The sequence below is a fragment of the Aethalodelphis obliquidens genome, unplaced genomic scaffold (assembly GCF_003676395.1).
Source record: "Aethalodelphis obliquidens isolate GAN/ISIS:26980383/991018 unplaced genomic scaffold, ASM367639v1 scaffold42, whole genome shotgun sequence".
In the NCBI taxonomy this organism is placed as follows: Eukaryota; Metazoa; Chordata; class Mammalia; order Artiodactyla; family Delphinidae; genus Aethalodelphis; species Aethalodelphis obliquidens.
This window is the reverse complement of record NW_020837986.1, coordinates 14378309-14394127: the sequence shown is the minus strand read 5'-3', so window position 1 is coordinate 14394127 and position 15819 is coordinate 14378309. Positions and strand designations below refer to the sequence as shown.

The 15819-nt window shown below is 54.8% G+C and overlaps 1 protein-coding gene across 1 annotated transcript in view; it reads left to right on the top strand.

The window, feature by feature from the left end:
- The first annotated feature begins 824 nt into the window (after window positions 1–824).
- ANGPT4 (angiopoietin 4) overlaps window positions 825–15819 on the top strand; it is a 47596-nt gene continuing 32601 nt past the window's right edge. Inside the window, exon 1 of the mRNA XM_027078677.1 lies at window positions 825–2362. Coding sequence (XP_026934478.1) covers window positions 2054–2362 — 309 coding nt within the window. The 5' untranslated portion in view covers window positions 825–2053. The remainder of the gene's footprint in view (window positions 2363–15819) is intronic.

Genomic DNA, 15819 nt, shown 5'->3' with positions numbered 1-15819 from the left:
ACAGATGAAGAGGCTGAGGCCGAGCGGCAGGCGTCCTCACACACTGCCTTGACAGGTACGTGGGAGGAAGTGGGATGGGCTCTGGGGCCAGCATGGTTGTTGAGCCTGCCCACCTTTGCCACTTCCGGGTCAAGCCCCTCCAGGCTGTGTGACTTTGGACAATTCACTTTCCTTCTCTGGGTTTCAGTTTTCTCCTCTGCAAAATGGGGACGATAATAATGCTGGCCTTACTGAGATTATCTCGAGGCTCAACCTACACAATCTTAACGCTAGCTGCCCTTACTCTGGGCTCATCTGCGCCCAGCACTGTGATAAACTCGTGACTTACATTAACATTCTTCTTTCTTGCAAGGGCAGAGGTGGTGTGACCCCCTTTACAGTGGAGACAGTGGAGGCAGAGGTGGGCAAGCAGGGCTCCGTGAATGCTGGTGGCTGATGACCAGCTGCCTTTCCTTTTCCTGCCAAAGCCTCACACACCTGGTTTCATGTTCTCAGTCCCCCGGATGAGCCCCTACTTTGCTGCTGTCCCAAGCAGCCTGCCCACTTCAAAACGCCGTCAGGATTTGGGAAGACAAAGGGAAAAAAACAATACCAAACAGCCGGATAAGCCCCCACTCTGGGAAAACAAGCAGAGAAAGCCAGAAGGCAGCCCACACAGGAAGGGCCCAACCAACTCCTGGGCACCTTCTGTCCAGCAACCAGGTCCCCCAAGGACAAATCCTGGCCCCTGTGGTGTTTACATTCCAGCAGGGTGGGGGAGGGGAGGTACATAATAACTGTGACACTGATGACAGCAACAACCAAAAACATTTATTTAGCGCTCACCTTGTGCCAGCATTGCTGTAACTCAATTTTCACACCCTGTGAAGTGCATGGTATTATTTCTCTCTGTTCACCGAGAGGAAATGGAAGCACAGAGAGGTTAAGCGACTTGCCCGAAGTCACACAGCTGATAAGTGGTGGAGCCAGGATTTGAATCAGTAAACAAGTTAACAAGTAAATCAAAAATTCCTCAGTCCCCACGCGCAGAACTCATATACATTCCTCATGCAAGAGATGGGGTTTACCCAGCTGACACACCAGAGTATGGAAGCCGAGAGAGGTGAAGTTGCCCACCCAAGGTCTCAGGGCCAGTAGTTGGGGCAGGAGGATTTAGAGCCAGCTGCCGCTAACTCGGGCACTGCTGCACCCCAAGCTCTTCTCCCCAAAATCTACTGCCCCAAGACAGGACAATCTCTCATTACTGTCACAGCAACGGAGCCAGGGCCACCTTAAGGCCCAATGTCCCTCCAGGCCCTGAGGGAGAAAGGAGGATGGGAGCCGCTCCGGCTGGGGCGCCCACTTCCCTGGCTTTGCAAGGATGTTCTCTGTCTCTAGAAACAGATTGAACTGGCTGCCTCCTCCCCAGCCTCACCCATCTGCCCCCCTCCCCTTTGCTCCCTGTAAGGTCACTTCACTGTGTTCCGAGGCTAACTGGGAATCAAAGGGGGGAAGGTGGAGCGGGGAGAGAAGGGGAAGGCGTTGGGGGCTGAAATTTGAGATCCCAGCCTCCCTGTGGGGGGAGGTTGGAGAGAGAGACACAGAGAGACAGAGACAGGAAGAGAGAATTCGGTTGCCTTTGGTTTTCCAAAGCGGGCAGCTTGGGGGTTTGTGTGTGCGTTGTTTTCTTTCCTCCGCTCAGGCAGGGAGGCCAGGCCTCCCCTGGATAATCCAAGGACTCAGGGGCGAGGCAGGCAAGCCAGTGCAGGGACACGGCAGTGTGCGGACAAGAGTGAGGAGGCAGGAAGGGAAAGGGGGAAGAAGAGAGGTGAGGGGGTGTCTGGGGCGGGAGCCTGAGGCGGTGGGAGGAAGCAGAGCAGCTGTGGTATTTGGAGCAAGTATAAATAGCCGCCTGGACGGAGCTTGGCCAAACAGGGCTTTGCAGCTGCAGCGGCTGTGCAGGCGGGACTGGCCACTGTTGGCCACGGTGGGTGCAAACTGGGCAGGGAGACAGGCGGTGGACAGGCACGGCCCCTGGGCTCTGACCTGACACCGCTCGCCATCACATCTCTGGATGCCTTCTCGGCCAGCCATGCTGCTGAGTGGCCTCCTCCTCGTTGTGGCCACCACGACTGTGGCCCAGCGGAGGGGGCAGGAGGCCGGCGGGCGCCGCCGGGCACACCGAGTCCAGCATGGCCAGTGCAGCTACACCTTCGTGCTGCCCGAGCCTGAGCCCTGCCCGCCGGAGCCCGAGGCCTTCGGGGGCTCCAACAGCCTCCAGAGGGACTCCCCGGCAGCCGCACTGAACCTAGGGGACTGGCCGACCCAGCGGGTACGACAGCTGGAAAAAATGCTAGAGAACAACACACAGTGGCTGCAGAAGGTAAGGGTTGGGCCTGCAGGAGGGTGGTGCGCAGCGAGCAGCAGGTGAAACATCTACCCCAGAGGCCTGCCCTGGACACAGATGGCCAGGCTGATAGGTCCTTTGTCTCCGAATTGTACGGGTTGGGATGATGAGGCCCAGAAAGAGAGGAGCCTGAGGCCACACAGCAAGACTGGGCGGAGTCAGAGCTGGAAACCTGACTCCCTAACTGCCATTCATTCATTCATCCGATTAAGGTCCAGGCCCATCCTAGGCGCTGGGGATACAACAGTAAACAGAACCGTACATCCCTGTCTGGACTAGTGGAAGAAAGAGGTAATAAAGAGATGAACAATAAATATCTATTCTGTCAGATGGTGAAGCAAAATGAAAAAGGGAAAAAGGCAAGGAATGACCAGAGGTGACTATTTGAGGTCAGATAATCTGAGAGGACTTCTCGGAGGAGGTGGCGTTTGAGCCCAGAGAACAAGCAAAGTGATGAGGCAACCCAGGAAGGTATCTGGTGGGAGGGCATTCCTGGCAAAGGGATCAGTAAGTACAAAGGCTGTGTGGTGGGAATGTAGCTGGGTTACCTGGGGAACAGCAGGGTGGCCAGTGTGGCTGGAGCAGAAAGGAGGAGCAGAGGGGTGAGGGACAAAATCCGAGAGATGAGGGGAGGGCAGACCATGTTGGGCCTTGGAGTCCACTGGGAAGGATTTTGACTCTTTCTCTGAGCATCACGGGAGCCATTGCAGGGTTTTGAGCAGGTGAGAAACACCTGACTTAGTTTTAACAGAATAGACTGTAGGAGAAGATTCAATGCTGGGAGCCCAAAGAAGAGACCACTGCAGCCACCAGGCAAGAAGTGATGGAGGTGTGGAGCAGAACAGAGCTGGGGGAGGGGGTGTGGCCGTCAGGTTCTAGTATATTCTGAAGAGGGCGCGAATGGACTCTGCTGATGAATTGAATATGGCGTGGCAGAGATCAAGGAGTTGAGGACTCCACTGCCATTTTGGCCCAAGGCCAGGGCCACTCTAGGGTCTCCTGTCCTCATACTTTCAGCAGACACTCTGAGCACCCGCCATGTGCCAGGCCCCAGGCAAGACACTGAAGTACAGAGGTGAACGAGGCAGGTTTGGCCCTGGGTGGGGTGGGGGCAGAAAAGGCATCCTGTGGTGTCCAAGATGGGGAGCAGTCCCTCCTTACCCATGGTTTCCAAATTTTTCAGATCATTTGCCCGATCAGCAAACAACGCTTCGCTCCCCCAGTACACGCATATTTATTTAGAATTTATGCACGTGCGCCCATATTAATATAATATGTACAGGGTATGAGACAAATGAAAATGGAACTTTAAGAAGATAAGATATGGGGCTTCCCTGGTGGCGCAGTGGTTGAGAGTCCGCCTGCCGATGCAGGGGACGCGGGTTCGTGCCCCGGTCCGGGAGGATCCCACATGCCGCAGAGCGGCTGGGCCCGTGGGCCATGGCCACTGGGCCTGTGCGTCCGGAGCCTGTGCTCCACAACGGGAGAGGCCGCAACAGTGAGAGGCCCGCGTACCGCAAAAAAAAAAAAAAAAAAGAAGAAGGTAAGATATGACATCATGTAAACTGAAGTTCTGGTGGTTTCCTCCTGTTTTCCAAAGGGTTGCCCTCTGCATACCCTGGGTTGGTCCATCCCCCAGGTGGAGAGGTTGCTCTGTATGTATCTAGTCAAGCTGATTTGTGCACACACTCGAATACACACTTAACCTCCTGTTTCATTCCTGCCCTGGCCATCTATCTCCCTAGCCCCCCACTCACCATCTTCCCATAGTCCCTGCCTTTTTGCCCTCCACCCCTCCTGCCCTGCAGCGCTTCCAGCTGCCACCATCCCACCCCTGGACTCCCCTTCAAGGGAGCTCTTGGCCTCATACACCAGAGCCCAACCCAGGGGGCTCCCTGCTGCCTTGAAATCTGTGTGTGTCTCTTCAGGCAGGTGTTTCCAGTCCCATAAGGGTCGTGCCAAACCTCACCTCCTCCTCAGGCCTCCATCTTCACCCCCTGTCCATCATCTCACCAGACCATGGACCTCCTACTTCAAAGAGAAATGGGGCCTGCCCCACACTTGCAGATTCACCCATGCACCCATCAGTCCCCAGGGCCTTTCTCTGGCTCAGAGGGAAGTGTTCCTCCATGAGCCAAGGCCACTCTTCCCTACCTGCGGGTTCCATCCCTTGCAGCCCCTCAACCTCCTCAAACCAACCATGCCCTCCTGTGTCTCTAACAACACCTCCCTCTCTGCTGTTCCTTCCCCTCAGTCTTTAATTGCATCCAAGTATCTCCTGTGTTAAAAAAGAAAGAGAAAGCAGAGAATGAGGAGGAAGGAGAACAAGCCCCTTCTCCAACCCCCACACCCTCTGACGTCTGGCCTGTCTCTCAGAAATCCACAAGCTCTGCCTCCACTTCCTCCTCCACTCTCTCCTTTCCCTAAGCAGCCTCCCACTTCCCACTTCCCACTTCCCACTTCCAATGGCCACAGCTCAGTCTTCATCTTACTTGACTTCTTGGCAAATTTAATATTGCTGACCAATATCATCCTTCTAGAAACAGTCTCCATCAACCAGTCCTCAGCTGCTACTCCGACTACTTTCCCTACCTCCACCCAGGACCAGCCACCTCCATCTCCTACCTGTATGGTCGTCATGGCCGCTGCCCTGGGCTCCATTTCCACCCTGACCCCCATAGGTCATTCTGCACTCAGCAGACAGAGGGGTCCCGTTAAAACCTAAGCTAGATCCTCTCCTCAAAACCCTCCTGGGACTCCCATTCTCTTTAGTTATTCTCTTATTGAACAAAAATCCTTACAGCCTGGAACACCCCTCACCCAGACACTTCTGTGGCTCACTCCTGACCCACCTCAGGTCTAGTGCTTAAATGTCACCTCCTCAGAAAGGCCCTGCCTGTCCACCCCATTTAAAATAGCCACAATCCTTCTGCCACTCTCTATCCCTTTACTCAGCTTTGGTTTTCTCCCTTAACACCTGCCACCACCTGTTCTTAAAAGCATTCCTTTTGGTCTGTGAGCCCCAGGAAGGGAGGAGCCATGTCTGTTTTGTTCACTACTGGGTTCCCAGGGCCTAGAACAGTGCCTGGCACATAGTAGGTGCTCAATTCATGTCTGTTGAATGGATGAATGCATGGACGCACAAGCATCCTCCAATCTCTCAGGCCACTCCTGCTCCTTTCCCCACCCTGAAATGTTGGTGTTTCCTAGGACACAGTCTCCATTCTTTGCTTCCTCTCACACTTCGTGGCACAACCCACAGGGCTGCCCCTGTCACTTCCAGCAACACCGTCTCCAACCTGCCCCCCAGTGACACCAAACCAACATCTGATGGGCTCCTGATCTCCTCTCCGAGGGCTCACAGTATCTCAACTCCAAAGCTGCCTGAAACTCAGCTCTTCCCTCCCCTGCCCACCTGTCCTGTTGAAGACATTACCACCCAGCCAGTAGGTCATCTATGGCCCTGGGGAGTCCTTCACCCCCAACTCACCCCCAGGCAGCAGGTCCCAACCATCCTGTTGCCTCAGTTTCTCAGGCTATCCTCCTGTCTTCCTGGCCACTGCCCTGGCTCAGGCCTTGTCACCTCTCCTGTGGACACTTCTCTCACCTCCCACCTGCTTTTTCTCCCCCAGGTCTCACCTTCTCATCCATCTTTGACTCCCCTGGGTGTCTAGTGCTTGGATAACATTGGCTGAGCCAAATGATGGATTTAAACCAATGGTTTTCAGGTTAGGAGGTCACTTGCCTCTTTATCTGGCAGTGGAGTGTCCTCTCCAGGTATCTGTCCACGTAGCCTGATAATCCCAGGCAGGGGTCACCATGGAGCACCATGGGGCTAAAGAGTACTGACGTGGGAATCAGGTGGACCTGAGTTCACATCCCGGCCCCAGCACTTACTTGCCACGTGGCGGTTGATAAGCAAGGCTCAGTTTTCCCTTCTGCAAAGTGGAGAGAAGAACAGTATGTTAAGGGGTGGCTGGGAGGACCAGTGAGACCACTCACAGCCTGCTGCCCGGCTACAACATATGAAGACGTGGGGTCGCTCACCTGGGCAGGGATACAGCAGCTCAGTAGGCTTTTACTCCACTCAACATCATCTCTGTTTGGAGCTCTGCACCACTGGGTGGGGGAAGCTCAATCCTCGTCAAGTCAGTCCAAGGGTGGCAGGCAACCTTGGGGCAGGGAGTGTCACTTGTCCATGCTGGTATTCTCGGGGGTCCCCAATCCTGCCTGGTCTCTGTTGGGGTCCAAGCAGAGGTTTGTTGTGCCATCTCCTGGGTACCCTTGGGTTGAGTGCCCCCTTCCTGCCCTTTGGTCTTTGGGTTACTGCCAGATCACCCTGTGCCGGTGGAGCCTGCCACAAGGTGAGACCCATTGGCAGTCGCTTTCCTCTGGATCCTGTCACCTCCTGGGCAGCAGCATAGCCTGGAATGTGAGAGCCCCAGATCTGGAGCCCAGCTTCTGGGATTCGAGACCCATTCTGCCCCTTTCTGACTGTGTGACTTGAGGCAAGTTGCTTCACCTCTCTGAGCCTCAGTTTCCTCACCTATAAAATGTGGTGACAACACTATCTACCTTCATGAATATTTAATAAGGTGATGTATATGAAGTCCTTTGCCCGGCACCAGGCGCACAGTAAATTCTCAATCAGTGTTGGCTGTTTCTATTAGGAGTTCTCCCTGGAAAGAAACACAAATCCTGCGTTTCTTGAGTTCTTCCTCTCCCAGATGAGACATGTGGCCCCCGGCTCAGAGACACAAGGCCCCTGAACAGTCATCTCTCTCCCTCTGGTCAGGGGTGCTTGCTACCTTCTGTGACCATGACCTGCCTCTGGCTCTTCTCTTGTGTATTCTCTTGGTCTGGGCTTATCTCACAGTATTTGAAATTTGAGGGCCTCTTTTTGGCTTCTGCTGTAATCTCCCAGAAGAGAAAAAAAATGAGTTTCAAAATATTCTCATCACCATCGCCATCAGGGATGACCAGGGATGACCGGGGAGGACTGGCCTCCCAGTCTGAGCTCTCAGCAAGATTCGTTCAGCTGGGACGGCACAGGGAAGAGCCTCCCTGTTGCAAGCTCTCCATAGCCAATACCTGCTCAGCCCATGCCCCCAACCCCTCTCCCTGTTCCCAGTATACAGGCGAGCAAACTGAGGCCAGAGAGGGGAAGGAACTTGCCAGAATGGCACAGCAGCGAGACCCAAAGTCCAGCTTCCTTCTCCAACTCTGCAGGGTGTCAACGAGGTGGGGGAAGCCCGACCTGAGACAGTGGGGTGCTCCCTTCTGCCTCAGAATCCCCAAATCCCCAATACGTACTCTCTTCTTTCAACACTCTGCTGTGGTGTCCTCCTGCCTATGCTCAGGGTGCATGGGGGTGCCCACCCCCGCTCCCTCTCCCCCGTCCTCACTCCCCTCCAGGCACCCCTCCCCTCCCCTTCCTTCTATTAGTCTCCTCTTCCTCTTCCCTCCTCCTGGAACCGCTGCCCAATGACTCACGTCTGGAGCCGGCTATCAGCTCAGCGGGATGCACGTTGGCTCTGCTCCACCACTTCATCTGGGTGAAGAGCTGCAGCAGGAATGCTGGGGGGACAGGGGTGGGTGGGACAGAGCCAGCTGGAGAGCAGGCTTCCCTCGCTGGGCCGTGCATACCAGTGGTTAGCGCCTGGCTCCTGGGTCCACCTCAGATTAGCTCTGGGAGCCTCAGCCGCAAGATGGAGAGTGAAAGGTCCTACTCCTGACATTTGATGTAGGGTCAAGAGAGGCAGCGTCCAGAAAGCATCTACCCATAGCAGGTGCTCGATAAAGCCCCACTCTTGTCCTGTCATGGCCTCAGTGCCCCAGGCCTCCCAGCCAGGAAGTCCCTCTCCCGTGCCCCCCAAGGAGACCCGTTCCTTCACATGAGGAGCGTGAGGAAACGCAAGTCCCCAGGCTCCCGTCCTACCCCCAGCACCTGAGGGTAGCAAAGCTTCTGCTGAGAGCGGGGCAGACTCTGAACCCGGAAACCGTGGAGCCCTCCACTTTCTTACCTGTACCGAGAACTGCTGGCCCTCTCTGCCGATCTCTCTGTGTGTCTCTGCCTCTCTCTGTCTCTGTGTCTGTCTGCCTCTTGTCCTAGGGCTCTCACGGTGGCCTGACTCGCTTTCTCTAACTCCGTGGGTGCCTCTGTCACTCTTATTCTCTCTCCTGTCTGGCTGGCGTCTACCTGAGTCTCTCCCAGTCTCTTGCTCTGGTCTCCCTTCACCCCTAGACCATCCATCCCTCCTGCCTCTACCTCCCCGGTGTCCACATGCTCTGTCCACACTGGAGGACCCAGGACACACCGGCCCGATGGCTAGCACCCCACCCCTCAGCCAGGCTCAGCTGGGGCCTCTTTCTCTTCTCCTTCTGCACCCAAAGCCAAGCAGGGAAGGGTCAGAAGCTGGGCAGGAGCCCCCCAGCCTCTGCTGTTCGCTCCAGGTCCCTGACGTCAAACCTCAGAATAACTCGGTCCCTCGGCCCAGCGGTCGCGAGGCCTTGCCTGGCTGAACGAGGATCGAAAGTGCATCCAGCGGGAGTGCAGCGTGGGGTCCTGGCCCAGCCCAAGATCCTCCCAAACTGGCCGGGGCTCCCGGCTGCCCTGGCCTCCCCAGGCTGCCCGTAAATTCTTGGCATTTGCAGCCTTCGGTTATCCAAACAAGAAATGAATCTTTGTTGCCGAACAAAATGTCTTGAGGTTCGATTTCCTAACCTCACCGCTGGCTCCTCTAAAGTGTTTGGGGCTGGGGAAGGGGGTGGGGAGAACAGCATCTCCTTCTTGGAAGAATGGGGTTATTGTTCCAAGGAGGGAACCTAGAAATGGATTGCACAGATGCCCTGGGCGTAGGGATGAGCAGGGAGCAGAGGCAGTGTAGCCCCTCGTGCAGGATTCCCCAGAGGAGCAGGCCATCCCATACGGGCAGCTCCTGGCTCTCTCCTCCCGGGCCCCAGAGCTTGGCCTGGCTGGCATACACACAGACCCCTTCCCCTTCACTCCTTGGGCAGGAAATGTGAGAAAACAGGCCCCAGGTCTGCCCCTCAGCCTGAAGCTCTGCCCGCACTCTGGCCTCCGAGCATTTGCTTAACCCCAGAGTCAGCTCTGAAATGTCTGGAATGGAGCCTGAGTCAGGGGTCATGTCCCAGGGGGGCCACCGACCAGCTGTGGGCCCTGGGGAAGCCACCTGCATCAAGTAGTTCCTCTGCAAAGTGGAATTTAAAATCCTGCCTCCCAGCGAGAGGGTAAGATAAAGAAATAGAACAGGAGTTATGGCCAGCATTTATGGAACACTTCCTGTGCGCCAGACACTGTCCTATGTGCCTTGTGGGAATTATTGCACTGAATTCTCACAATGAGCCTAAGATTGTTTGCCCATTAACAGATGAGGAAACCGAGGCACCAGGAGGTGAGGTGACTTGCCCAAGGTCACAAGACCAGGAAGGGTGAGGTCAGGTTCACACTCAGGCTGTCTGATGCCAGAAACCACGCTCTCAACACAATAAACAAGACATGTCCATTGTGACCTGGTCCCTGGGTACCCAGCTGGGGCCTGGGGAACAGAGAGGCCCTTGGCCATCAGAGGGAAAACTCACAGGTGCTAGATTTTCCCCTTCTCCCAGGAGGCCCTCAGCCAAAGAGAACTTCTCTAGGGCTCTTTTGCCGGAGTAAATTCAGCGAGCACCTCAGTCATCAGGGGCAGCCCTTGAAAGCTGAGGGAACCCTGAACTTCCGTCTAGGCGTCGTCACTGTCACAACCTCCATCCTTGGCCCAGGGCCTGGGGTGAATCCCACAGAGACTGAGCGTGGGCCTTGGGGCTCCACTGACTCCATTTGAATCACATCTCTACTGTTTGCTGGGTGTGTGTTCTCAATCACTTTGCCAGTCTGTGCCTCAGCTTTCTTGTCTGTGAAACAAGGACACTAGTAGAAGCCACTTTGCGGGTTGTCGTGGAGATTAAATGAATTAATATACGTGCAGGGCTGAAGACAGTGCCCGGCATAGAGTCAGAGCCCAGGGAAGCCAGCTGTGGAAAACATGCTTGGGATGCTCGGCACAGGAGGGCAATCCATCCTGGCGTCAGCACAGGAGCCCCACCAACTTCTCTGTGCCCCGCCTTGTGTGATCTTGGGAAGGTCCCTTTTTCTCCTCCCTGGGCCTCAGTTTCCTCGTCTGCCAAGTGAGGAGCATGAAAACAAGTACCTCAGGTGAGGACAAGATGAAGTAAAGCATGAAGAGATCTGGTGGGGTCTGCAGGTGAGGAGATGACTGAAAGCAGAACGGCTTCCTTTGGACAGAGGAACAGAGCCTCAGAAGCTCATGCTGGCGGAGGCTTGTGGCCCTTTACTCCCGACTCCGGTCCAACACTCGTTGGTCTACCAAGTAGGGCTGAAGGATGGAAGGTGACTCCCAAGCAGCTGAGGGGAACCCCCATGTGAAAGTTCTGCAGAGACTGTAAATGGGTCCCCCAGGCGCAGAGATGAGCTAGGGAGAGGCTGTAAATACGGCGGCCGGGGTCACGCTGACCTAGGGTCCAGCTCCAGCTCTACCTCTTGCCAGCAGCCTAGTTGTTTTTCTCAGCTTTTGACGAATTTTCAGTGTGCAAAAATTGGGAAATATGGAAGTGTGTGAAGACGCAGAGGGAAAAAAATCCCCCAACCGCCTGACCACCTCCTGGTTAGTTTCCTTGCTGTTCATTCTATGCATTTGAAATTTTTACTGAAATGCTTTAGATGTATGAAAAGGTAGGGAGAAAAATCAGATGAAATTTCTTGTCCCCACAACCCAGCTTAAGAAACAAAACCTTACCAACCTAGCTAAGCCCCTCACCCTCTCCTGCCTCCTTCCCCCACCAGAGATGGCTACTGTGAATTCTGTGTTGATGACCTCCTACTCCAGGTCCCTCCCTAACCGATGTATATTTGTTTCCTGTATAAGTGGTCACACTGTCTATCTCTTTCTACAATTTGCTTTTGTTCACTCGACCTTGTATCTGTGAGATTTATAGCTCTGCAAGTGTGGGAAAAGCCTGAGTCACAGTTTTTCCATCTGTAAACTGGGGACAATGGTGAGCACATGCCTGAGTTTGCTATGAGGCCCAAATAACTAGTGCATGCGGAGGTCTGGGAGCATGCCTGGCGCTGCATCTGCCTGCAGGGAAGAGGGAGATGCTGTTATTGCTTCTTCTCTCTTCCGGGGTGAATGTGTTGCTGTGGCTACTCCACAAACAGGACTGTCTCTGTGCCAGGCGCTATCATACGTGTTTTACAAACATTGACTCATTGAACCTCATGATACCCTAAAAGGTGAGGACTGTTATGATCCCCATTTATTGTGGGGAAACTGAGGCCCAGAGAGTTCACACATCTAGGAAGTGAGGGAGGTAGGCTTGAACCCAGGCAAGCTGGCTCCAGACCTCACACTCTTAATCACTACACTGACTGCCTCTCCATGCCACCCAGTTTACAGATGAGTACACTGACCCTGGGTGGAGGAATGACTCGACTACATTCACCCCAGGGTCATTGGCAGGGACAATCTTGTGGTGACAGGACACACAGCATGTCAGAAACCTTATGAAAAATCCATGCGTCCTTACAGTTATGAAGCTCTGGGATTATGTGCAGAAATACAGGCCTGCACACGTGCACACATGCACCGTTCTGAACTTAATTTGCCAGGTAGTGTTCATTCCTCCATGCACTTCATCATCCCCTCCACTGATGCTTACTGCAAGTTTACACGCTAGGCACTGTGCAGGTGATGAGGATTCAGCAGTAAGCAAGGAAGACTTGGTCTTTCCCCTTTGGGAGCAGAGGAAGAGACACTAACCTAGTAATTTCTCATGTGTAGTGATAAACCATGATACATGCTGTGAGGGAGGGGCTCACCTGTTCTAGGAGTGGATAATAGGGGGCCCAACCTTGATGGAGGGACGGCTCCAGGAGGAAGGACAGAGCTGAGATCTAAAGAGTGGATGAGCAGTTCCTAGGCAAGGAAGAGAAGGGAAAAACATTCCAAGCACAGGGAATGGCAAGTGCAAAGGATTTTGAAGGAGTGAAAAATGTTTGGTGTGGCTGTAACCCAGAGAGTCAGCAGAGTGTGGCCAAGATGAGACCAGCGTGTTCATCAGGGCCCAGACCCAACCTCCCTGGGCCTGACCCTGCTCTCGAGGCTTTCGGGTGCTGGGAACTGATGTGGCCACTTTCTGTCCTGCCCCCAGCGATGGGCAGTGGCAATGGACATCTGGACCTGCTCCTCCCCTCTTTGCCTGACCCTGGTCCTATCCCTGTCACCCTGTCTTCAATATCAGCCTTGCCCACCAGAGATGGGGGATGGGGGGATGGGTGAGGGAAAAAGCTTAGCCATTGGATTCAAATCCTCACTTACCAGCTGTGGGTAATGCTTGGCCTCTCTGGGCCTCAGTTTACTCATTTGTCAAGGGTGGAGCAATCTCTCCTTTCCTCCAGGCTGCTGGGGATCAGAGTTATACACCAGAGTTGCGCAGGCAGGAAACCCTGTTGCTGCATGGGGAGAGACCCCAGCAAGGCCTCCTTCCATCTAGAACACACTTGACTCCATTCCCCCAGGTGGAGCTGGGGCTGGGAGGGGAGCTGGGGTTACTGTCACATGATCACTTCAGTCAAGCCAGCTTTGAAGTGCAGCCTGGGAGAGTTACTCCCAGACAGCCTGGATTTGCCCTTGATGAGCTGTCTGTCCTTGGACAAGTTGCTTAACTTCTATGTGCCTCATCTGTAAAATGGGTTGATAGTATCTCCTACCACAGAGGGTGGGATTTAATATACATAGAGGTTAGAATAGTGTCCAGCACATAACAAGCACTAAGTAGACACTTGCCAAGCAAAATGGACACACCACCCGACTCTGTGTAAGGGCTGCTGCACAGGTGGCAGGGAGGTGAGTGACTGCAAGAAATGTGCCTCTTCACTTCCTCTTGATCAAACTCCCAATTCCTACACTTGGGAGGATAAGGAAGCCTCATCCACTGGGCCTCATTGTAGACAATCCTTCCAAGATCAAGGTTTAGATACAGACAACCACAAAGGGGTAGCTGAACCTGAGGCCAGAGCCCTGGCAGCTCCTTCCCAGCTTATGAGAGGCACCCACATCCAGGTGGCAGAGGCACCCACGCCAGCCCCTCTGCAAGGAGGAATCAATGAGCCCCATTTTCTGATGAGGCCACTGAGGCTTAGAGAAGCTCCCTCACTGGCTCAGAAAGCGAACGCCAAAGCTGTGACTGGACCAGCGCCTGACTCTCAGCGCCATGCACCAGGCCCACACTGGACTCAGCGCTCCAGCTGGAAGGTTGGCGGAGCCGGGCCTGTGCCGGGAATCGCAGCTTGAGCTGGGAGTTGAAAAGCGCATTCCTCCTCAACAGCCCGCTGGTCCCTGACACTCTCCACTCCTGGCTCCCTGCCCACTCACTCTGCTTACTCTAAGCCCTGACCCAGAAGAAAAGCAACAGAATCTCCTGCAGGGAGGAAAAGAGCCTAGGAAGTCTGGGCCTGGCGACTCAGGAAAAACAAGACAACCCCCTCTGCCTTGAGCCAAGGGGTCAGGGCCTGTGTGGGCCCCGAGGGGACGGGAGGGGCTGGAGCCAGGCAGAGGAGGAGTGGCCAACCTTGGCCGTCAGGCTCACAGCCACAAAGTTACTTCCATTGGGAAAATGAGGAAACTGAAGCCTGGGGATGGCAGGGCAGGATGTGATGGGCCAGGCAAAGGGGGCAGGGCCGGCGAGAAAGAGGGGCTAACATCTGTGACCTCTGCGAAAGCAGTGCAGTAGTTCCGGTCATCTATTGTGGCATAATGCATCACCCTAAGATGTTCAGCAAGTTCGAGTAACCACAAACACTTATTATCTCTCACAGTTTCTGAGAGTCAGGAATCGGGAACCCCTTACCAAGGTAGTTCCGACTCGGGTTTTTTTCCATGCAGTTACACTCGGATGTCAGCCGGGGCTGTGGTCATCTGAAGGCTTGACTAAGGCTGGAGGATCAGCCTCTAAGGTGTCCCCGGCACTGGGCCGGGAGGGTGGTACTAGCTGCTGGTGGGAGCCCTCTGTTCCTCTCCAGATGGGTCCCTCCTCAGGGCTGCTTGAGGGTCCTCAGGACATGGGGGCCAACTTCCCCCCGAGCAAGAGATTCAAGAGGGGGCAAAGCAGAAGCCACAACGTGACGATGTCACCGCGGGCTCACCATCAACATCTCTCCAGTGTCCTGTTGGTCACACTGACCAGTCTGACTACACTGGGGCATGAGTACTGGGAGGGTGATTGGGGCTGCCATGAAGTCTGGTGCTACAAGCAGCCCCCTGGAGTGGTGAAGGCTGTGGTCTCAGGAGCCCGAAGGCCTGGGTCCCAAGCCCGCCTCTGCCACTCCCAAGCTGTGAGACTTGGGGGACGGGCTCATCTTCTCTGTGCTTCTTTTCCTCATCTGTGAAATGGGAGCGATGAGACCAAGGACTAAACGGGCTAAGTAAAGCCCTTGGGGCCACACCTGGCACCCCTCCTCAAGCAGGAACCAGCCTGCCCTGGTTACCGCTCTCTCCCCAGTGCCCCGCAAGAGTCCTGGCACTTCTGAATGAGTGTGTTGAACAGACGAATGGGCCCCGAGACTGTGTCAGGTTTCTGGAACATTTCCCCTGCAGATACCACAAGCTGGCTCCCTCCCTTGCCGTGGGCCTCCCTCAGCTCCTGCCCCCTTGCCCTCCAGTCTCTGTGTGGCATTTCTTCCCCTTTTCTTCCTGTCCTTGGACCAGTGGTCTCCCCACACTCTGGCCCTCTGGCCATACCTCTTACGGGGCTCCAGGGGCAGCTGGGGCTGGGTTAGGACGTCCAAACTTATTTCTAGCAGCCAAACGATGATTCGGTGGAAATCCGGAGCTCCTTACATAGAATGGACCTATTTGTTCTTTTTAACAAATAGTTTCTGAGCACCTCTTATGTGCCTGGCACTGTTAGAGGCACAGAGGATGTGGTCATGAACAGGGCAACCCTGCGCTCCTGGGGCTGATATTCCTGTTGGGGGGAAGAGACAAATAGGAGATGACTGCAGTGATTTCAGATGCATGACATGCTGTGAAGAAACCACAGTCATGGCAGGTGGAGTAGGGCTGGGGTGCAGTTACCTTTGATGGGGTGGCCAGGGAACGCTGCTCAGAGGAGGTGACACTTATGGGCAGACCTGAAAGTCAGAAGGGAGCTGACAGGAGAAGCTCTGGGAGCTCCTGAGATAGGGGCGTGTGGATGTGTGTTGGAGGATTGGAGTAGGTAACACCCTGGCTCAGGGCCCCTCCTCCAGACGCAGTGTGGGAACCACAGACACAGCCTCTGCCCAGGGCAGTTTGTCCACATCACTAGTGTACACACCCTTAAACTCGGCAGTTCTGGTTTAAGGGATTTATCCC